At 43.0% G+C, this 23,318-nt stretch overlaps 2 protein-coding genes across 11 annotated transcripts in view; one reads left to right on the forward strand and one right to left on the reverse strand.

The window, feature by feature from the left end:
* Positions 1 to 23,318, forward strand: part of Ppfibp1 (PPFIA binding protein 1) — a 138,297-nt gene that overhangs the window by 50,833 nt on the left and 64,146 nt on the right. The window contains exon 3 of one of the 9 annotated variants that reach the window (XM_052175296.1): positions 13,459 to 13,485. The exons of the other annotated variants lie outside the window; for them this stretch is intronic. The gene's annotated coding sequence lies outside the window, so the exon portion shown is untranslated. The remainder of the gene's footprint in view (positions 1 to 13,458; positions 13,486 to 23,318) is intronic. 9 annotated transcript variants of the gene reach the window in all.
* On the reverse strand, positions 8,081 to 9,362 carry C2H12orf71 (chromosome 2 C12orf71 homolog). Of its 2 annotated transcripts, none has more exons than XM_052175305.1 (2): positions 8,718 to 9,362; positions 8,081 to 8,326 (listed from the first exon to the last, which is right to left on the reverse strand). In XM_052175305.1, exons 1-2 carry the CDS (start codon positions 9,360 to 9,362, stop codon positions 8,081 to 8,083), a joined length of 891 nt encoding a protein of 296 aa, XP_052031265.1. The 2 variants fall into 2 exon arrangements, with proteins under 2 accessions (XP_052031265.1, XP_052031264.1); XM_052175304.1 differs by having other exon boundaries at positions 8,081 to 8,329.

The following is a 23,318-nucleotide window of genomic DNA, read 5'->3' on the forward strand; positions in this document are numbered from 1 at the left end:
TCCAGTAAGCCAAGGCCTGCATTGCGTCAGAAATAGAATAGGGAATGGATTTAAGTGGGTTTGTAAATCCCCCCCCCCCATTTAGCCCAGTTCAAGGGTCTGTGCATCACGATCCAAGGCCAGAGGCCTTGCCCGCTGAGTGCACACCGTTCTTTTATGGCAGTTTTGAGCTTGTGGTGTATAATCCCTTGCTAACCATAGTACAATAATGTCCTCCCTGTTTACATTTGTACCCAAATGCAAGTTGATGTGGCACTGTCAGATTTGCTTGTTTATGTGGATTTTACTTTATATCTTCCCTCTGTAGTAGTAATTTTGACTTGGCGCTAGAGTGATATAGGGCATTTGGCACTGTGATATGTAGATTTTAGAGGACAAGGTCAGCAGCTGTCTTTCTGGGCTATTCTGGGCATTTTGTATTATATTTACTTTGGACCTAACTTGTCTTACCCATGGTTTTTGATTCCGCCCTCTCTGCCATGGCCTCTCAGCTTGCTTGGAAGCTTTTCAGCCATTGTGTGTGTATGTGTGTGTGTGTGTGTGTGTGTATATATGGCAGTTTTGTTCAAAAAATGAGCATTAGACTTAGAGCAGAGCTAAGACACAGGGCAGAAACCTCCACTAATGCCCCTGGTTTTGAGCATGGGATTCCTGAATGAAGTAAGGGCACCAGATTCCTGTGCCTGGGCATTGAAATTGTTTACTCTTGGAGGAGGTTAGCTCTGTCCAAGGGCCATGTGGCTTTTGAAGCATTGTCAAATGTTTTGGATAATTTGGTGGGATCTGAGTTGCCATAGTCTTCATAATTTTTGAAAACTGTACAGCATATATTTGCTTAAACAAGTGAGACTTTGAACTGGCTGCCAAAGGCAGAAGGTGCCAAGGGGTTCAACAAAGACTCAGCTCCAGGACTGTGCCAAAATGCAGTTATTAGTGATTTATGGATGGAAGTGTACCTTGAGCTATGAGCAGGTAGCTCCTCAAATCATGAGACAAGAAAGAGGTTATATGATAAACTAGGCAAAGGTAGCCATGGGCAACTGAAATGCATCTGGGCTTTTTCAACAAGAAAAACCAGTAGAGGAGCCAAGCATGGCAGTGCATACCTGTAATCCTAACAGGTGGGAGGCCAAGGCAGGGGGATAGTGAGCATGTAGCCAGACTGGCTTATGTAGTAAGCCTGTCTCAAAACAACAACAAAACCTTGCTACTCAGCTGTGTGTGCAGTCCAGATTTTACCCAGCATACACAGGGCCCTGTTTGGTTCCCAGCTCTGCAAAGAAAAAAATTATACATTAAAATTATATATATATATATATATATATATATATATATATGATATAGTGTTATAATGTCACATCAGAAGCAGGGTATGTGTCAATGGCTGACACCAAAAGCTCAGCTGAGATCTTTTGCTTCTTGGGTTTTGAGGCTGGGACTTACTATGTAGCCCAGGCCTCATGTTCACAAATTTCAGGCCCAGCTTCCTTCATTGCTGGATTGCAGGTGTATGCCACATTGCCTGCTTGGCCAATTATCTTTTTAAAATTTTTTAAAGATTTCTTTTTATTTCATGTATGTATATGTTTTGCCTTTGTGTATGTATGTATGCATACCACATGTATACATGGTGCCCATGAAGGCAAGAAGAGGGTTTTAGATACCCTGGAAGTGGAGTTACAGGTGGTTGTTAGCTACTGTGTTGGTGCTGGGAACTGAACCTGAGTCCTCTCTAGCTCCTTGGTCAGTTAGTTATCTTAAGGACTCTGTTTATTCTGTGGAGCTTGGATGCATGCCAAGGCCTCCGGACAAGCAGAATAGTAGACACCTTCGTGTCAGACTGGGTCCTTGATTCTGGTCTGTATTGGTTTTGCCTGAGTCTGACACAGAACCGCAGTTTCAGAAGCCTTTCACTCACATTGGGGCTCCTGTGTGTCTGGGAAAGGTTAACATCCAAGCTCCAAGCAGGAAATGATAAGAATGGCAGGCCTCCAGTCATTGGCCTTCTCACAGGAGAAGACAGCACACCCCTCACCCATAGCAACCCCTCACCCACAGCAACCCCTCACCCACAGCAACCCCTCACCCACAGCAACCCCTCACTCACAGCAACCCCTGGGCCAGGTGGCTGGGAAAAGGAGCTGGCTCTCTTCTGTAAGGCTAACTGATTCTAGAAAGACAAAGATACCAAACTGGGGCCAAAGAGTGCTGCTGGCTCTGTGGGCTGGGTGTTATTTCCTGAGATAGCCCTGAAAGAGGGGAAAAGTGTCTGTGGTGGGATTCTGCCCCCCAGACTCCTGTCTGCTGTCACCTCATGAGAGCAATGCTTTATAAAGTTGGCAAGAACCTGAAATAACTGGGTATTTTTCCTAGAGGAAATACAGAGTTAATTTCCTGCCAGCCTCTGGTCATGGCATTTTGTCAACCAAATTAGTACCTAACCTTGTTTTATGTGTTTCTCTTTAGGCACGGTTTAATAGTTGAATCATTAACATCTAGCTCATGGCCAAGTGCATTCTGACCCATGCTTGTGCAAAGCTTGGATAAAAATTATGTATTGTTTGTCCCCGAGGTCTCTCAGCCTTTTTGACTTGGGGATGTCAGGTAGCCTTTCAGCACCAAGCTGGGACGAACTTTGAGACAGTAAAATCTCCAGTGAGAAGGACACTGATGTAAAAAGCTTCAGGACACACTTTGGAAGGGGCCTTTCACAGTCTGAGGGCCAAGCTGAACCAAAAGGCCTGGAATCTCCATGAAGGCTGAGGGCAATCCCCAACACCCATACTTCCCCCTCTGCCGGCTAGAACCGTCCTGAAACCACCGAGTGGTGGTCTCGGGTTGTACAGCGTTAGCACGGGACAAATTCATGTACAAAGCATGTGAACACATGTGAGTACAGTGTTCCCAGTTGTCGGCCATGATTCACCCTCACCTCTGGTCCGACTCTATAGGTCATGTGGTTGAGGCACAGATACACTCCCCCACAGAAGCTAGCTAAAGGTTATGAAAGGAAGTGACATTCCATCCCAGATCTTATCGACTTAAATTGTTTCCTGCAGATTAACCATTCATTTCACCAAAGGTTTATCATGGAGCCTCTGTATGAGAAACTGGGTCAGGGGCTTTGGAGCATGCAGTGATAAGCAGAACATCAGAGCCTTTGTCTGTGGAAGAGAGAGAGACGTGGACATGTTTCTGCTCCGATTTCTATGAGTCAGAGTAAAATGTGCATTTACATACCAAAAACAAGTGCTTGGGTACACAAGGGGTGAGGTTAAGTCCCAGACCTCGCTAGCTCTCTTCTTAGCATGGCTTGAATATAGCCCGTGCTTGAAGGATAAGATTAGAGAACAGGAGAAGCAGAGTGGACTGAAGATGTAGCAAGGTTAGGGGCAGTCCCTGACAGGTGAAGTAGCAGGAGCTCATAGAAACAAGTGCTCCGGATGCTCTGACTTCAGGTCTGAGACCAGAATATCTGGTCTGTATTGGGAGGGACTGTAGAGAGGCACAGTGCCATTTTACTTGAATTTTCTTCTATGGTCACCAGGAGTTGTGACAGATTTCTTAGAATAAAGAGTGTTATGCAACAGCAGTTAGCAACATTTAAACTCTATAAACATAATGTGCCATTAGTCCTTGTACTAAATACTCATTACTACTTTCTTCTTTTAAAGGTTAGTGCTGTTAGTATTACAGCTTATAGATGAAGAAACAGAAAGCACAGAGAGGTTAAGTGACTTCCTCAGAATTCACAGCAAGTTTAGAGGACCAGGAACAAAAGCCAGGAAGTCTTAATAACTCTGTTCTTTAACCTGGGATTAAAAGATAAACTGTCAGGGTTTCTGAATGTTCTACATTGCTTGCAGAGCCTTCAGTGTATGCTGACGTGCACATTTGTTAAGACAGGGTCTAAGCTTCTTCGGTCACGTACTCCTTTGTGTGCATCATCTCCCAATTAGGCACTTTTGCTGTTGTGTTTCTCCAGAAGGAAAGGAAACATCAAACCAATGCTCAGGAGCTCTTAGACTTGTTCCTGCATGGTGAGGAACAGAGAGGTCTATATAGTGAGTACTTCCCAAGGTAGACCAGATGGCAAGTCCTTGCAGTGTGAGGTCATTGGAAGGTAGTGGGCAAATCTCTTCTGACCTCAGCAAAGCTAAGCAAGCCAAGCTATCGCTTTAGAACAACACTGGGATGCCTTTATGCTCTCAGCTAGACTAGTTGTGAGCTCCAGAGGGACTGAATACCCCTGACTGCAGGAGACTGACTGGAAGTTTCATGGAGCCAAGGAATCTAAGACAGGTCCCAGGATGAGTGGGGGAGTCTAAAGAACTGTCCCATACAACCTTAGCAGTTAATATCTTGTTCCAGTGCTTTAAATGTTAGTTATTTTAAGTGGATATATGGCTAAGATACTGTGTCATTATGTTAGGTGTAGAGAACTGGACTCCTTACTTCCTAGAGTTTATTTTTCTTAGTGGTTTCTTGGTCTTTGCTTTCTTATTTTCTTGTAAGAATCAAAGGTATTCTCTTATGTAGCCTTATATTATACAGTAAATATTCAACCATATCATCAGTTGGTAACAACTATGATGGCTGTTCTTAGTAGTCAACTTGACTTCATCTGGAATTAACTAAAACCCATGCAACTCAGTACACCTGTGAGGGATTTTTTTTTTCTTAAATCATTTGAAGTGGGAAGACCCACTTTTAATCTGAATCTTTTGAGATAGAAAGAGACACCTTTACTTCAGATCTTTTGAAGTGGGACCCGGAAGAGGGGAGTTTGGTCATGGCCTCTTTGTTCTTGCTGACAAGTCCATTTTGTTACTTGCATTAGAACCTCTTCCTTTAGGATTCTGGCATTTACTGAAGACTGAGACATTCAGCCTTTGGACTCAACAATTACTAGAATCTTGAATCTTCTGTTTGTAGGCAATCATTGTTGGACTAGCTAGACCACAGCCTTTAAGCCATTCTAATGAATGTTATATATTATATATATATTATATGAAGTATATAATAAATATTCATTCTATAAGTTCTGTTCCTCTGGAGAACCATGGCTAACACAGCTACTCAGTCATATTATATACTGTCCATCTGTTTTTTCCAGATGTTATGAAGAATCCTTTACCTAAGTTTTGTTTACCTTTGTGGATTTGATCAATGATTTGATTCAGTTGGAGATCATGAGTAGCAGTTGGCCTTCATGTCTCTCTCTGTTGTCTCCATAATGACCTGCCATATCTCTTTTTCAATTAAAATTTTTTTATTTTCTGTTTTATGATCCTAACATGTTTAGTTCCACTGAGTTGTCTAGTAGAATGTTCTGTAATCTAAGATTTATCTGACTATTATAGTTCTGTGCTGAGAATCAGGTTGAACATTGTTGGCCAGTTTACGCTACTTTTTTTGTTTTGTTTTTTGTTTTTTTTTTGAGACAGGGTTTCTCTGTGTAGCCCTGGCTGTCCTGGAACTCACTCTGTAGACCAGGCTGGCCTCGAACTCAGAAATCCGCCTGCCTCTGCCTCCCAAGTGCTGGGATTAAAGGCGTGTACCACCAATGCCCAGCTTTACGCTACTTTTCTTGAAGGTACATGGTGTTGATTAGGCTTTTTTCTTCTTGTGGTGTGGTTATTGGACCACCTGCAAATACTGTTTCCTGACAGTCCTTTACATAGTGGATTTAGTCTCTATTTCTGGTCCTTATGTGAATGAAATTGCTATGTTGCAATATGGTACAAATATTCTGATGCTCCTTTACTGATCAAAAGTGTTTCTCACTCATCCCCTGTGTGGGAAAGCTTAAGACCCCAAAGTCTGAGTACATGGCAGCATCTGACATGCTGTCTGTTCTGTGAAAGTGGGCTTACAGGGAAGTTTTTATAAGGGTCAGGGACGAGGGGAGTGATTGCTCTTTGTATTTTAGAGGATTTTTTTTTTAAACTTAAAATACTAGATATTGAGGTAGACAAGGAATATGCAAGTCAATTACCATTCTTACTCCCTTCTGAACAGAGAATGCTGTGGTAATGAGATTAGTGTTCTTTCAAAAGCCACAAACTGGAGAGATGCCCTCAGTCAATGCCTTGGAAGTAGGTTTTTTTGTTTTTGTTTTTTTTAATCAAGCATACTGTACTGAAATAAAATGGTATTAAATCCATGAGATTTGTTTGAAATGTGGGACAAGACGGAAATTGTTTAGCAAGGGAACTTCTTGATCTAGACTAATAATCTTTCAGGGAATTTATCCAAGGGCTTCTGCATCCACTCTATCGAAGACTGGCTCATTCAGCAGGGTTATCTGATGGGGATTTTGTTTCTTCTGAAAGCTGGCTATTGTTCTGTTTGCTGGTGAGTTAGGGGGTAGCAGGAAAAGACTCCTGGCAGGCAGTGCAACATAAAACCCACCTGTCATCCTGGAATTAGATACCGCGTGTGCTGTGTAAATTCTTCACTCGAAGTTCACTTTTGAACCAATTGATTATTTCTCCTAATGATACCCTTCTCTAATACTGAAGTCAGAGTGTAGCATTCTCTAGGAATTCATTTATTATTGGCTTCATTTTTATTCTCCTTCTTATGAGGGAATTTGAAACAGGGTCTTCTATGTAACCTTGGCTATCCTGAAACTTGGTATGTAAACCAGGCTGGTCTCAAACTCAAGAGATCTGCCTGCTTCTGTCTCCCAAGTACTGGGACTAAAAGTGCCCGGAAAATGTTCTTTTATCTCAATAGACTTGAACCCATGTCTGCCTTGAACTGTGAATTTGTTTTGTATTCTTTAAGTTTTGGGAAAAAAAAGATTTTGCCCTTGTTTACTGATCTATCACCCCAAACCCCTTAGTGGGGTTCTTTTCATACTTGGTCTATAATATTATAGACCATGGTTGGTCACATTAACATTAGCATTTGCAGAGAGCTGAATAACTTCTAAGTTTGATAAATTATTATGCTGTATTCTATATTATATTTCAGTATTATGAATTCCAGAATGATTGTGTAAGTTATACCCACCCAGCTAATTCAAGCAACTGAGCCTTTCCTTCAAGGATGAGATACACTTTAAAGAATAGTTTTAAGTTTTCAGTCATAAGGCAATAGATCCCAGAATTTATTGATTAATGAGATTAACATGTTCCTGACAAATTAAATATAATAATTCTGCAGGAGACTTGAAGGTTCATCAGAATTCTTTTTTTACCCCTAATGGCCACTCCAGCTCCCGCTCATTCCTTTTGATACTCAAAGTGGCTAGCCCCATTCCTTCCCCACATGTGAGGCCTAGAGGACCTGTTTTGTTTGGATAACGTAGTAGACACTAGAATGAATGAGCAATGCTTGAATACTTCCTATTGCCGCGTAATTCCAGAGGTGAAAAGGAATAAACAGAAACTAGAAATCTTACTAAAGAATTGGGCTTTTTCTTCAGTATAGATGTGACGTGGACTTGGGGGGAGATGGGTACCCCTGCTCAACAATCCCCATGGCCTTTCCCCCCAATAAACACAGATCTCTGTTATGTGTGTCTTCTCCAAGCAAATGACTTTGACTCAGGCTGAAAATATGCTTGTTGAATTCAGAAGGCTGAGTTAACTCTTGGAAAACTTAGGTAGAATGCTGCTTCCTAAATGAATAGCATCCCCTTTCCCTCCTTTTTGCCTCATTTTGCTCCATCCTGTTTATGTGTGTTTTACTCTTTCATTATGCAAACCCTCATTTCCAGAAGGCAGTATATATCCCACTAGCCTCCCACCATGGCGGACTGGATGGCTTAGGTTGTGCTTCCAGTGGGTATCAAGACTGTTTGGAGCCACTCCTTAGTCATGAGTCCAACCTCAAGACAGCAGTTCTGATGATCCAGGATACCAGACTGCTTCAGGTGCACTTGTTCCCTGGTTGTAATAAGTGGCTAGTTCAGAAGGAATGTGAAGATTGGAAACTCCCACTATGTACTCCAGGTCTTGATTTCCTTCTCTGTGAGGTGGAGGAGAGAACACATACCTCTTAGGAATTGTTGAACAAGGGGATTCAAAAGTTTAAAAATCTGGGGATGCCAGTTGAACTCATTCTCGAGTCATTCTTGGGGCTGGATTCTGTTGCCTCTAAGAGTATGCATCTTCCTCACTGCTTTCTGGGGCCAGCTGACGGTAGCCTGGCTAGGGTGCTCTCTCCTCCGCCGGGAGAAGAGTTGTGTCCTCAGCCAGTGGAGGACCCACCGAAAGTTCATACGGGGTGCGCTGTGTGAGTGGGATGCACCCTCTGGCTGAGGGGATGACACAGGGGAGGTTTCCAAGGAGCTCCCAGCTTCCTGCCTTATCTCCTGCTGAGAAAACAGGATGAATTAGATGCTTGTAGTGCCAACAGCAGTGGGCTTGCCATCTACTCCTTTATAGAAGGCAAGTCCATTGCCCAAATAGCCCAAATATCACCATGTTTCCTAATGCATTGACTAGAACATGCATCCATTTTTATGTGGTTGTTGGTTCTATTTGGTGTGCCTACCCTCTTCCCTCCCTCTGTGCTCTGAAGTATCTATCTTTCCTACAGTGCCACCCTCTCTCCCCTCCTGGCTGTTATCTTCCCCCCTGTCCTAGTCTCCTGGCCCCCCCCCCTTGCCTCACAGCAGGTAGTGAGTGAGGCTCCACTGTCCAACCTTGTCTTCCCCAGTCCTGCCCCTTGCTCTCCTGGGAGACATGCATCTCTGTGCTCACCTCAATTTCGTCTTTCAGTAAACTTGGAGGATTCTCTAGAACCTCACAGATATCTTCATTTTCCAGGGCCTTGTTCTTGGACAAATCTTGACAAACATCACGTTCTTTATGACTGACCTGAGCACTGTGTGGAGGGGGACTGCTGTTGAGGTGGACATCTTCCTTCTGAGTAGATTCAGGGAGCACACAGCCATCATGCTGGCCACCTTTTTCTTTTCCTAGAAATGTCTCAAGTTTCTGTACTAGGTTATCCAGTTTTCTGGGAGTCAGTTTTGTCTTGTCTTCTGGCCACTTATCCATCCACTGGCTATGGCCATTTAGATCCAGATTTGCAAGAGCATCTGCATGGTCAGAGTTCACATCGATATCCCAGGCCAGTGTGATGCTTAGCTTGCAGAACTGCTCTGGATCATGTTCCATCTGATCTCGTTTCCGGAAGAGTCTCCTCAAGCTCTCTGTCCCCCAGATACTTTGGACAGGAGGGAGGAAATTGGCAGAGGCTGCCTCCTCATGGGAGACCACGTCCTCATAGGAAAAGGTGTTCTCAGAGGGGTAGTAGCCCACAGAGAGGCTCTGGATGGATTTGCGTTCGGAAATAAAGTCCTCCGTGCTACTGTAGTCACTGCTGGAGGGTGAGGTTGTCATGGTGCTGAGAGTCTCCAATCTCGTTTTCCTTGATTCTGGAAACTTCAGAAGAAAAAAAATCAGTAAATGATACATGGAGTTATAGGACCCATCCCTTCCACTATGGACAGTATAGTATATTGTACTTTTGTACTTTCTGCCTCTGTAAAGACAAAAACACTTTGTCTTGGTGCCTCTTATTTGTTTGATAGTAGCTGAGAGAGCTTCTATCATAAACAAAAAGGGAAATTTGAAAGTGACATGGAAATGTGCCTGGAGTCCAGTATGTTTTCAGTCCACTCTTCTGAGGTCAAGGTAACTACTTTCTTAATATATATCTGTGCACATATGGACATATATACACATATCCAAATACATGTGGTTCTCACATCAATAGAAACTTATTATCAAGTTTATAATAACCTGTGGCTCTTTTAATATTCTTAACGATCTTCTTATTAAATAGCCTTAGGTATCACCTACTAATAATCACTAACTTAGATGACTAATTATCACTAGATTATTTAAGACCATACATGATCCATGGAATTAGTGGACCAAAGATCATAAATATATAGACATATTGACACCAGATTGCTTTCTGGAAAGGTGACTGTCATTCAAGCATCCATCCTCCCACCATCTGATAGCATGTTTATCCTACATTTTCCATAATACCCCTATAAGAGCTGGAAGACCACACACACACACACACACACACTCACTCACTCATTCACACACACACACACTCACTCACACACATTATCATGCACATGCCTCTGTCATGCCCTGATCTGAGGGCTGCCCACATGAGACAGGCGCTTCCAGCTCCCGAGACAAAGTGATGAAGTCAGAAACCCTTCAGAGCCCATGTCTCAGTGATGTAAAGCCCAACTGCTTCTGAGAAGTTTGTGTTCCAAGACTGTTGGTTACCATGTCAACAAAGGAACCAAGTTATGGTCAGAATTATGTAAAGGGACAGGATCTGTCCCTTCAGTTCCAGAGCATTCTGTGCACAGTAGTAGGCTATGCGCTATTCATTAGAATCAGTTAGTTTCTTGAGATTTCTCACAACTTCCCTCCTTTTCCATCCCTCAAGATTACAGTTAGGTCTGTCACATGTCATACTTAGGTTTTCACTGCCATCCTAGGTCTCTAGATTACACGGGGCAGATCTTGGAACTTCTCAGCAATTCCTTGTAACTAGTCCCTTTTTAGACATCAAAATTTCCTGTTGTTTCTGTGTCTCTAGAGAATGCAGGCTACCCACTTATTTTTGCTGCTTTTGAAATTAATGAAGTATTTTAGATGGCTATATGGTATATATCTGTAATCTAGCTCTTGGGAGACCAAGGCAAGAAGATTGTATATAGATCAGGCAGGCCTTGAACTTGTGATCCTCTTGCCTTAGTTTATATCAGATACACCCCCCCCCCACACACACACACACACAAAATCTGGCAGTTGAGTGCCTAACTAGTTCCAGACCCTATGTTCTGACAGTTGTAGTAGGAACAAATTAATTAATTAATTAATTAATTAATGATTTCATGTATGTGTGTGTCTGTGTATATACACCACATAGATGCCAGAGAGGATGCTGGGAACCTAACCTGACTTTGGGAGTCATAGTAAAGGAGCCCCCAGAGTTAGTGTCCTTACCCAGTCTAGCATGGGAGCTATGGTAGAGAATGTCCCTTCTGAGTACATTCAAAAGACCCAGCAGGAATCCTTTGGCTAGGAGGGTGAGGTGAGTGCCACTTGCTGTGTTTAGAAGCTGTGGACACTGTTGATGGCTGACAGGTCTCCCTTTGGCTACATTATAATTTGGGTGCAATTTTTTACCCCCCCCCCCCACCACCAAAAAGAAAAAAAACACAGTTTGAAGGGTTGATAGGATAAAGGGCTGATAGGGTGTAGGCTTCCCAAGAAACAAGCCGGGGTCTCCTTAGGAGACTAGTAGCAAAATGCCTAAAATTCAGATGATCCTTGTTCTTCTAGTCCTCAGGGAACTGTGAAGGAAAAGGTGGAGAGGCGCAAGAAGTGAGGGGAGGGCAGACATGCTCAAAGTTGACTACTGAGAAGGAACCTGACCTAGAGGTAGAGCCAAGGTAACCTAATAGAAAGTGGGGCTCAAGATATGACTAAAGTTAAGAAAATTCTTATTTGAATAGTATGAAATTAAAAGGAGACCTTTTCTATTTTGTTAGGAATAACATTTTACCTTATAGAAAAATTCCCTTAAGACCTTAAATCAATAATTATGCTTGATAGAATATATTCATATATTTCTGGTAGCAACCACATATTAAAATATGTTAATTAATTTAAAAAAAAAAGAAAGTGGGGCTCAGGGCTGTGGGCGTAGCTCAGGGGCAGAGCTCTTGACTAACCTATGTGAGACCCTCTGCAGTCTCCTGCACTACAGAAACACAGTGGCAGAAAGTCTACCTAGAGTGTTTACTGTGTTTTGGAAAATCAGACAGATGCTAAGAAGAATCTGGAGTAAGTGAAGATGAGTGTGAATAGCAGCAGGCAGCATGAAGAATGCCTGTTATAAATAATAATTCTTTTCAGATTAGCTGGAAAGGGCCTGGAGGAAAGCAGACAGGGAGCAGACGGGGCTGGGATGAGTCAGGCAGGATGCAGTTGGCTGGCTCTGCCTGTCTCTGGCTGTTATCATAGGGCACCACAGAGTCCTCCCTCACAGGCCTGCTAGCCGGCCAGAACAGCCTTCTCCTGCTCCTCCCACATCAGCAGGCTCAGTGCTGTGCACGGCTACCCAGTCTATGAGCACAGATAAAGCTTTTTCTCCACTTCCTGAGGCTACATTAAGCTCTCGGAGGTTCCCCACCTCTGGCTCAGATCTCCCGCACCATGTGTGAATAGATGCCGTTGTGTGTGTGCACAATGGTCTCTATTCATTTGAAGACCACTGTGCACATCCCTTGGAAGACAGCTTATTGCCCCAAGTGCATTCGAGGCCAGTTAATGAAAATGGCATTGATTAACAAATACTATTATAGACGAGTCTTTTAAGACTTTAGTGAAGTTAAAAACAAATGATAAAAGTTATCTTTTAAAAGCCTCCACAAAATGTCTAAGAAAAATTAGAAGCTATAGGATAGATATTTTAAGGGAAGTATTTAAAAACCCATTAGAAACAAGTGTTTTAGGTATACAAGGTAGTTACCTGGAGCTGGGACCAGAATGTGGTAGTCCCTGCAAATTGGCAAGTGGAAACCATCTGTCAGTAAAAGGCAATTTGAGACACAAGTGAGATCATTAACGTCTAATACTCTAATAGTTCCATAAAAGGAGGAAAGACTCAGGTAAAATTATTTTTGCTGTACTTCAGGTAATTCATATAAAATACTGTAATTTCACATAATATAAATTTAAAAGATTTAGGTTTTTTTTTTTTTTTTTTTTTTTTTGCATTTTCTCAGCCGAGTCTTTGATTTCTGTCATATAGTTTACATCTAGACCAGACCTGGTTTGGGGCCTGTGCAGTCCTAAGCCCATGTTCAGTAGCCCTGCATGGAGCCTCCGTTGAACAACAGGGCTCAATAGCCTGGGTCGTGGTTACATGGCTGTGTGCATTGCCAGAGTTTGTTGGACTGTACACCTAAAAAGGACAACTTTTGCTGCATATAGATTATATTTTAAAATATTCGTGCAAGCCTGCGCAAGCAAATGTATGTGCCTTCTGCAAACATTTATTAAAGCTATTTTCTTAAATTAGTACCAGAAGTGAGATTTTTGCAAGTCAAATTCAGAGAAGATAAGTTAGCACAAGTTAATGATCTTCATAAACTTCAGGAATATGTGTGGGTGAGAGTGTGTGCACACTTCCTCCCGTGTCTCTATCACCCATAGTTTATGTGTGTCTTAATTTAGAAAGGACTAGTGGAAATTTAATTAGAATGTATAGTTCTTAAGAAAAGGATTGGCATATGTTTGGCAAGATGAAGATAGGCAGGGGTTGCTTTAAGAAGACTCAGATATTTCTTTGTAAAGAGCTTGTCATTTTTATTTTTGTTTTACAGCCATTTCTTTATTTCCAGCAGTGTTAAAAGTTACTTATGATTTTTTTCTGCTCTTATATATTTTTTAGGTGATTATTTTCACTGGCTGCCTTCAGGTATGTGGGGGTGGAGAAAAGTGGGGCTCATAGGCATGGAACACTTGATTAAGAATAAGTTTACCTTTCATAGTTAAGGCTGGGATGGTTTGGAGGTGGAACATGTTACACTGCTTATAAGTAATACCCACAATTTGATAGATACCTGGATGTCTTCCCCTATGTCTAAAATCCCATGCTTCCATTTTGCCGAAGCTTGTAGAAACTGACAGTTTCCAAATGAGTAAAGGAAAGTAGACCTAATCTCATAGTATCTGGGCTGAACATAAAGTTCAATAGTCTTGAAGTTTAATTCCATAAGTTTGAATCAGGGAAAACTCCATCTGATAAGAAAATTGGCTCAGAGTCTTCACAGATAAATCTAGGGTAACCACAAAGTATGAGTTTTAAGACTCACAACCCACAGGATATGTTTAAGAAGTGGTCCACAAGCAAAATTACCCCTTTGTTTTAGTTTACCTCAGGGTTCTCATCAACCCAGAGGCAGTTGATTTGACCCATGGTTATTATCAAGATGAATTTTATCTATGACCGTAAAAATTAAATCCCACTGTGTATTGAAAATGTGGATTCTCATGCCCTATCCCTAGGAATTACTGGCTAAATAGACTAGGAACAGGACCTTCCAAGTAATTGCGGATGAGAGACAGCTGTACTCTGTAGCCCAGGTTAGCCTGGAATTCATGATTCTCTCAAGTGTACTATCTTGGCTTTCAAGTGATTCTTCTGCTTGTTGATTTCACCTTGAGAAACACTGACCTAGAATAACCAGATGCTTTCATAAATTCCACTAACCAGCAGGGTCTCTGTTGTGAGGGTGGGATCAAAGTGGTGTGCTCGGATCAGGAAGGCTAGCGCCCTCAGCACTAAGGGCATGAGTAACTGTCCTGAGTAAGCTTTATGGAAACAATCCTGGATGTCATCTCCTGACAGATAGTGTGGGATCTCACAGGCAGGGTGGCATTGCTGTGGAAAGATGCTTGTTCTGGTATTAAATACAGCTTTTAAGTGCCAAGGAGCTCCTAGTGCAGAGTAAAACACAGCACATAGATGGACGTAGACACAGAGACCTTATTGGTGATTGTCAGTGGTTTCTGAGCTTGAGTGTGTTTCCTAGTCTCCCAGAGGACTTGTTACAATACATTTTTTTCTGTGCCACCGTAAGAATTTCCAGTTTGCTAGGTCCGGGTGGAAGTCTGAGAATCTTTTGGTCTTAATGAATGGGGTTTATGAAAAACCCACAGATCATGAAGGGAATAAATTATAGTAGCAAAATAGGGAGAGGATGATGTGTACTCTGTCCCGTGATCTTAACCACCTACCCCTTAGTTTTTCTGTGAGGCTTCTTTACTCTCAGAGCAACTGGTCTCACAAAAATATGCTGGGTGGGACAGGAATGTGGCCATGGAGAACAGTCTGAGGGAGGCTTCCTGAATTAGAAGCGGTTTGTAGGTTGGGAGCTTCTAAAACTCTGATCATGAGTGCATTTTCCAGTTTTATTTTTGAAAATGTAAACCTGGCACATTATATTTTAGCACCAACATATGCTGAAGAACATTTTAACACTTGTTTTACACAAGTCTTTAATAGTGAGTCTGACCTTCTCCATCAAACGTGCTCTCCCCACCGTGCTCTCCCTGCACAGCCTCAGCATCTGGCAGCTCCTCTCAGCCCCAGGCTGGGCATCATCTTGGTTACACTACTCACTTGTGCATCTGTTCCTGCACCTTCCCTCAGGTGCAGGATTCTGCCCCCTAAGGTGTCCCGACTGTCACTTGTCCACTTCCTGCTTTGCCCCGACTAGTTCTCAGGCGGACGGTCCCACATCTTCTCCGGGTTCCTTCAGGAAAGCTAATGAGTCTTAGAAACACAAGTTACCTCCCTACTTAATTAAATAGGACCCCTTTCTGACACCCCTGTTTTGTAGGGTGGACTTTAAATTTTCAAAATGGTCCTATATTCCATAGCCTTCAGCACTGTCAGTCTCAGCTGCGTGTCTCCAGCTGAGGCTGGAGCTCCCCACGGCTTTACACTCCATTGTGCTCATTGCTTTATTTTCTGAACCACACATATTTAAAACCTTCACAGTGGTAAGCTTAGGTCAATAACACAAGGGTGTCCATCTCAAGAATATTCATGGGGCTAAAGGTGACACTCTGAAATTACATTTTGACATTCTGAAATGACATTTTATTCAGATTGAAGCTAAAAAATGAAACTGAGAAAATGTTACCACGGGTCCATATAGAGAGCCTAGTACGTAACCAGCATCTGTTGGCCAAGGATGAGGGGTCTCGGGACTGTGACCCAGCTCCAGGGGTCAGTTTGCCTCCAAGTTAAAATCAGTCTGACCTATCTCATATAAGAAAAATGAAGAGTAAAGTCTAGAAATCCCTGGGAGTCCAGTGATGTGGTAATGGTAATAAGTAAGTAATAAATAAGACAAGCTTTTGCCATGAGCAGTAGAATGGTCTTCCTGGTGACCAGCATGACATGTTAACTACCTTTATTTAAGCCAATGTGGTTGTGACTCTGCTGCTTGCTGACAGCTGTGAATTGTAGTTAAAGGTCAGGTGAGCTTTACAGTGTGGAGGCCTGTAGCCATTAGCACTGGCAGTCCTCAGCCCACCGTGACTTTACTACATGGAGGTTCTCCACCATGCCAGGAACAGCAATCTTTGATTGGCATGTTTGCTCTGGTAAAATGGCTAGAAGTATTTGAGACCTGGCAGCAGTGAACATGGGAGGAGGCTCCATTCTTGCTGGCTGTGAGTCATCCCACGAACACGTAAAGTGTGCATTCTCCTCATTGGTTTCGATGTTGATGCCTTGTTACAGCTTTGATGTATCATGTTTCCCTCTGTGCCCTGTGTCTTGATCTTGTGACCAATCTGTATTTAACTGAATTAGCACATTGGGCCACACATAAAGAAGAATTATTATTACTGATGCCTACATATAGTGATGGTGGGGTTTTTTCAGGCCAGTTGTACTCCAATAATTTCTGGAGGCAAATGGAGGTTGGGCTGTGAGGAAGGAGACATTCCAGGCTTCTCTCCATGTTTGTGGAAGTCCAGTTTCTCCTCATCTTACCCTGATAGATGTCTTTTTCATGTCCAGATTTCTCCCTTAGATACCAGTCACATTGGGTTATGTCTGACCCTAAAGGTTTCATTTAACCTGGATTGGTTATCTGAGGATTTTATGTCCATATAAGGTCACATTCTGAGTTTCTGGGAGTTGGAACTTCAATATACAACTTTTGGGAAGACACAGTTGAGCTCATCACAGACTATGATGCAGTTAGCTCCAAAGAGACAGCAGGCTTGTTTGGGAGTCTTCCATAAACCCAGAAAAACGATTCTAAGTTGACTTGAATTTTGTTCCCTTTCTGGACCCACAGAATGTCATGGTTTCTAGTTAGTACCACTCTTGGTCTTGTGTTTGGTGAAACATCTAACACAGTCTAAGCTCCGAGCTTATCACAGTCTCGCTTGATGATTGCACTGTATTCTTTAATGCTTACTGTGCTGCTGCTTGACGCCTTGTTTCGGCCCCGCCTTTTTTTCCTGTATCCTCCGTCATGTACGGAAGCCTGGTTTGGCTGTGTACTTTTGACATTTTCAGCTCTCCGATGCTTTAGATGGACTGTTTATCCCAAGAGTCCACAGCTGCCTTTTCTGGCAGGTCATTTGGTGTTTGGATGCTGTCTATGATGCTGTCAGAGATGTGGGATGTGTTTGTTTTCTCCTCTGTACTCTCCCATGTCTTTGGCTGTTCTAGGTATCTGTCACAAAGTCCCTCTCACTACAGCTCTTGGCGCCTGCCCTAGTCTACCTCAGCTATGCTTTTAAATGCACCCTATTCCTCATCGATTTCTCATCAGGTTTGTGCCACTGGTACACACTGTCTCAGTCCTGGGCACTGAGCTAACTGTGTTTTGTTTGCCCAGCCAGAGACCAGGCAACACTAAAACATTTCTCCCTTCTGTTGAGTTAGTCAGGTTTTGTCTTCCCTGACAAACATTCTAAAACATTGTTTCAATAAAACTGTGTTTTAATAAAACTGCCATGCCTGCAGAAAGTGGAATTTAGGCAGGATGGATAACATTCCTCCCTGTTAGCATCACCTGTTGTCGAGACTGCACTAGGCCTGTAGCATCAAGGAGGGAAAGGGACCAAGAGTCCTTTTCTTGTATAAAAGGTTGTTGTTACCATTACTGTTGAAGTGAAGTAGAATATTGAAGCCTCTCTGCTAAACAGGGAGTACGCTCATTTCCCCAGGCAGAAGTCACCTCTCTTGCTCTGTTTGACAGTCACTGACTCTACCCCACTATGTACTTTTTGTTGTTGTTGTTGTTTTGTTTATCGAGACAGGGTTTCTCTGTATAGTCCTAGCTGTCCTTGAACTCACTCTGCAGACCAGGCTGGCTTCAAACTTAGAAATCTGCCTTCCTCTGCCTCCCAAGTGCTGGGATTGCAGGCCTGTGCCACCATGCCTGGCTCACTAAGTACTTTCTAAACAAGTCATTCTCTACAGGTGAGGATCTTTGCTTAGCTTAGGCTCCCTTACTGCCTCTTTCAGTCTCTTAGGAGAAAGTTGCCTCTTGGAGAATTCTCTTCTGGAACCTGAGTCAGCTTGCACATACTTTACTGTACTGGCTCATTTGCCACTAAAATGAAATGTAATGAGTGACAGTCATTTTCCCTGGCGCTTTTATGATGCGCTTTACTGCCACAGAGTGGCCAACCCTCGAAGAAGCAAGCCATGTATCTGAACAAAGCTGATATGCAGTAAGATTAGCCATCAGAACTTGCCTTAGATGTGGGTCCCTCCCTCATGTCGTGCCTCTCATGAGATTATTTAGACCTTGAGCTTGCTTGTATCTGAGAAGAAGCAGGCCTGGGACCTTGCTCTCCAGAGAAAATCAGATACTCAAGAGGTTCTGCTGCTAGTCAGGGAGTCTAGTGCTAAGGGCTAACCTTTACAGTAAGTTGCACTGAGCTTTGCTGATAGCCTGAAAACCTCCCAGAGCTTCCCAGATGCTGGGCTCTTAGGAGGGTGATTGAGCGGTCCCGAAGATAACCTCTGAAGAAGCAAAGCTCATAGGATCCTCTCTTAAATTCCAGTTTTTTTTTGGTTTTCAGAACTATAGGCTATTCTGCAGCAGGGGCCTGCCTACATCCTACTTTTTTTTTCTTGGAATATAAGTTATCAAACTAACACCCAGGCTGACATCATCTCTGCGGGCTGACATCTCCCTTGCCTTCTCCATACCTTTCATACAGCTTTATTCCTTGGGCCTGGGCTTGAGGTCGTAGCATTTGAGGTGACTGTTGTAGATCCAGTCTTCCTTCCTGTCTTCTGGGAAGACTGTCTCAGCACAAATTCATACTATTCAGCCTTCATTTTCCCTCTCACCATTGTCTAAGCCTAAAACTTCCCTAACTTGTGTCTATATACAACTTCTGGAAACATGGTGAGCTAAACAGGAATTCCAAGTCTGGTTATCTCCTGCAAACGAGAGCCCTGGGTATTGGTTATTCTAAGCTACTCCAGGCTTATCAAAGACCTACTTGTTTGTCCAGATGGCTCAGTTGCCACAGGTGGGAGAAAGCAAGAGGTTGCCCGCAGACTTTTCTATTCATTCTCAACCTGGTGATAATTTCAAACCAGTAGGAAAGGAAGGGAAATAGAGCCTGAGATCACAGAGATCTGGTCCTGGAGAAATCAAAACAACAACAAAACCCGACTATGACAGGTTTCACTTAAACAGACAACAGCTATGTAACCATGTTCATAAGTATTTTTACACTCAATTTGAAGTAGAAGCTTTGAAGATTTATATTCAGTAATCCAAAGTGATCATTTATTTCCCTGAGAAAAACACAAAACATCTATGTACTGATTCAGGGGAGGAATTGATGCTCTTGGTTAATGGAAAGGTTTTTACAATTTATTAAAGATTTATTTTTATTTTTAAATTATTATGTATAGACCTGTCTTTGTGTAGGTGTGTACACATGTGAGCACAAGTGCCTGTGGAGTCCAGAAGAGAGTCTTGAATACCCTGTGGCTGGAGCTACAAGTAGTTATGAGCTGCCTGATTTGGGTGCTGAGAACCAGCTTGGGTCCTCTTCAAGAAAAATAAATGCTCTTAATCACTGAACCATCTCTCTAGCCACGAGTTAATGGACAGATTTTATAAATAATTTTGTGTAAGCCGGCCATCCAGTAATCTGGTGTCGATTTGACTTATAAACCCAAGGAGTGATTTGTGAGTAGGAGAACCAGGTAGGGAAAGTAGTTCCTGGAAAGGAGCCTGGTAAGCACGGGCAGGATCGTCTTCAGCTCAGGACACCGGTCACCTCTTCTTCAACAGTTTTAAGTCTCTGAAGATTCCATTGCCCAACTCCATTTTCCTAACCCAGGAAATTAAACAAATTAATTTTTAAATTCTTGGAATTACATGCTTAGAGAAAGATTTCGAGTGGAAAATTGCACTCTGACTTTGTGTTGTGTTGCCTAATGGTGGAATTGCAAAGACAGGATAGCGTTGAAAGGCCACACTCATGCATGCAGCATGCATGTCCACACCCAGCGGAGGCGTGAGACAGAACTTGAGGACCTGTTGTATTAGATTACAGAATAAAAAGATATGTCTGTTTCTCAAGGAAAGAATTTATAGTACTTACCATTACAGAGGTATTACCTAAAAGTCTAGTCAGCCATTGTCATCTTTGTTTATTGAGGTGACAGGTGATGGGATTGTTTAGCTCCAACTTCAATAACACTCAGGTACAGATTTGGAGGAAGATTAAATTTATGTGGTTCAATCTCATTTGTAAACTAGGAAAAAAGGCCTGGAAAATAGAGCCTGAGCAATGTGCTTTGTTATGTTTCACAATGCCAAGCTGTGTCATCTTCCACAAGGGGGCTTTCTTGCTGCTGTGGCTAAAGATCTGTTCCAGGGCTCAGATGTCCTAAGCAGTGGCTGCTCTTCCAGAGGACCAGATTCAGATCTTAGCAACTACATGGCAGCTCACAACCATCTCTAACTCTGGTTCCAGGGGATCTGATGTCCTCTTCTGGCCTCCACAGGTACCATATACATATGGTACATGGACATACACTCAGGCATATAGATACACACATACATAGAGTAAAACTAAATATATTTTTAAAATATGTCCCAGGGTAACTTAGGTGTCCATAGTCATATTAAGGGGGTAAAGGACAAGTTTGCTAGGAAGAAAAGTTCAGGGTTTGGGACGATGTCTCCACAGGTAAAAGCACTTTGTTGTATAGGCTTGATGACCTGAGCTCAATCCCCAGAACCCACAGTGGAGGGAGAGAACCAGTTCCCAAGTGTTGTCTTCTGACTTAACACACAGAAGCCATAACACACAAGTTCCTGCATGTACACACAGACACAGACAGACAGACAGACAGACAAGTTCCTGCATGTACTCACAGACATACAGACAGACAGACAGACACACACATACACGCACGCACACACACACACACACACGGAATAAAAGAGAAACAATTCTCAAAAGACATCCGAATGTTTCCATATCCCACTCTTGTTTTCTATAACAGGGAGAATGGCGGCCAGGTCTCCCTAGGTTACTTGGCCACTCAGCACTTGGCAAATGCTGCTTTGCTTCTTTCTCCTTTTGTTCTGCTTCCCTTTTCCTACCTCACAGCCACTGTGTCAGTCATGATATATAGGGCAGGAAGCATCCTTTATACTGACATCTTGAGGATGAATATACTACATGTCATGAATACCTAGGCATCCATTGGTCAGCCCCCATCCCCCACTCCCACGTCACCTGTAGCTGTTTTACAGTTGCTTTGAGAAGGGGTAAGTCCACAGCAGGTGGACTTACTCCCCAGGTTGTAAAGGCTCAAGTCTGCTCCAGGGCTGTCAGGTCATTTGGGGCAATATAAAACTCATGTTCCCAAGCCTCTGCCTCTTAGATTTGGCTCAGAATAGATTCACATCTGCTCCCTTTGAGGTGAGAGTTGGTTTTTGCATCAACAATAATGAGACTGTCTAAAAATAGCAGTTGTAAAACCAAAGCAGTCTAGTTATGTCTGTGCTTCTTTAGCTTTTCACAGCTCAGCTTTAGCATCACACACAAATGAGAGCAGGGCAGTAAATCAGTATTCACAGGAACATTACACAGTCAAGACTTCTCCAGCGTGGGACGCGGTTATCTCCCCATGGGGGATATGGAAGTCAGCTCCTAAGATGAAGAGTGGGCAGTTACACGCTTGGGAAGGCTCACTAGGAATTGTTAGAGACAGCAGAATGCTGCAGGGAAAGAGCTGAAGATCAGTAAAGATTCCTGCTCAATATCAACTGCAGGCTACGGTGACATTGCAAGCTCTGGAAAGTAGAGCCAGCTCATCTAGGCATTCCATAGAGAACTCAGTATTCACATCGTTACTCTGAAACAGAAGGCTGAGCCCAAGTGTTCTGAGATGAAGATATTTGCTAACTGCAGAAAGTAAAATCTGAGTGTTTCAATTCTTGCCCTTGGAGAATACCACATGAGGTGGAATGTATTCTCTGATGACTTTGAATATCCAAGCTTGGGGGGCACCACTTATAATCATGTACTTAGCTAGAGAGGGGTCTGTCTTTGGAACCTGTTATGAGGTAGACTTGATTGGGAAGTAGGTACCAAGGGCAGTGGAAACTCCCAGAGCCTGCACCTGGTCCTGGCCTACAGGATTCAGGGAAAAGTGTGTGTGGGAGGAAATGTACCAGGTCATCCAGGTGGACCGTGGCACTGTTCCCTTTAGTGCCACACAGTATGCACATTGCTAACTGCCGAGGCCGTTCACCACATACCTACAGGAGAAGCATCCTTTTAAGTTCCCATTGGGGCATCTTGGAATGTTCATTCTCTTCTTCCCTGCATCTTCCTCTCCCCAGCTGGTTCCCTCTCTCCAGAATGATGTTGCTGGAATCTTTACTGGAATAAAAACAAAATCTAGGTCAGTGATTTAAGACACGGAAGAGTCAAGCAAGCCTAGCCCTGTACCATCCTTTCATGTATATTACTCTTGGGTGTTTGATGGTGACTAATAAATAGCTGTATGTTGGTGCATAGTATTTATCCTTTCTAGGAATCACCACAGTAAGCCTGGTTGGTGTAGAGACTATTGAAAGTGATGTCAGAGTCGATAAATTCATTGTGGTCCATGCTGGACCTGGTGAGCAAGCCCACCTTTTACACTTACCTCTCCCAAGGTCACTGTAAAATAGTTATGGTTTGTGTGTGTGCTCTATGTTTGTTAGTGGGAGGGCTTGTGGAGAGATTCATCAATGGTTTCCTGGGTATCCTGCCATGCACATAGGTTTATAGGGTTAGGACCACAGGTGGTATCTCACCTGGTGAGACTTAGACTTGCTTTTCAGGCTTGGGGTGGGGTGTAGGTAGCTAACCAGTACCTACCTATAATATTCAGCTTTGTGTGGAATAGGGTACAAACTTCTAGACTGTCCTGTATTGGAAGTAACCTAGAAATTATTTTAAGCATATGGCAGAATCACATAGGTTATATACAATACCACATCATTTTATAAAGGGGGCTCAACCTGCTGTGGTTTGCTATATGGAGTCCTGGAGTCAGTACCCACAGATACCAGAGGACTACTGTGTGTGTGTCCCAGAGCAGGGAAAAAGCAGCCTGGGGAACAGCACAAAGATGAAGTAAAAGGACAGGATGTGTTCAGAGGGCAGGTCGTTCAGCTGTATGGTGAAAGGCAGGGGTGCTGCCCCATGGATTCTTTAGAGTTTGGGTTAGAACTC

Source organism: Apodemus sylvaticus, chromosome 2 (assembly GCF_947179515.1).
Source record: "Apodemus sylvaticus chromosome 2, mApoSyl1.1, whole genome shotgun sequence".
NCBI classification, from domain to species: Eukaryota; Metazoa; Chordata; class Mammalia; order Rodentia; family Muridae; genus Apodemus; species Apodemus sylvaticus.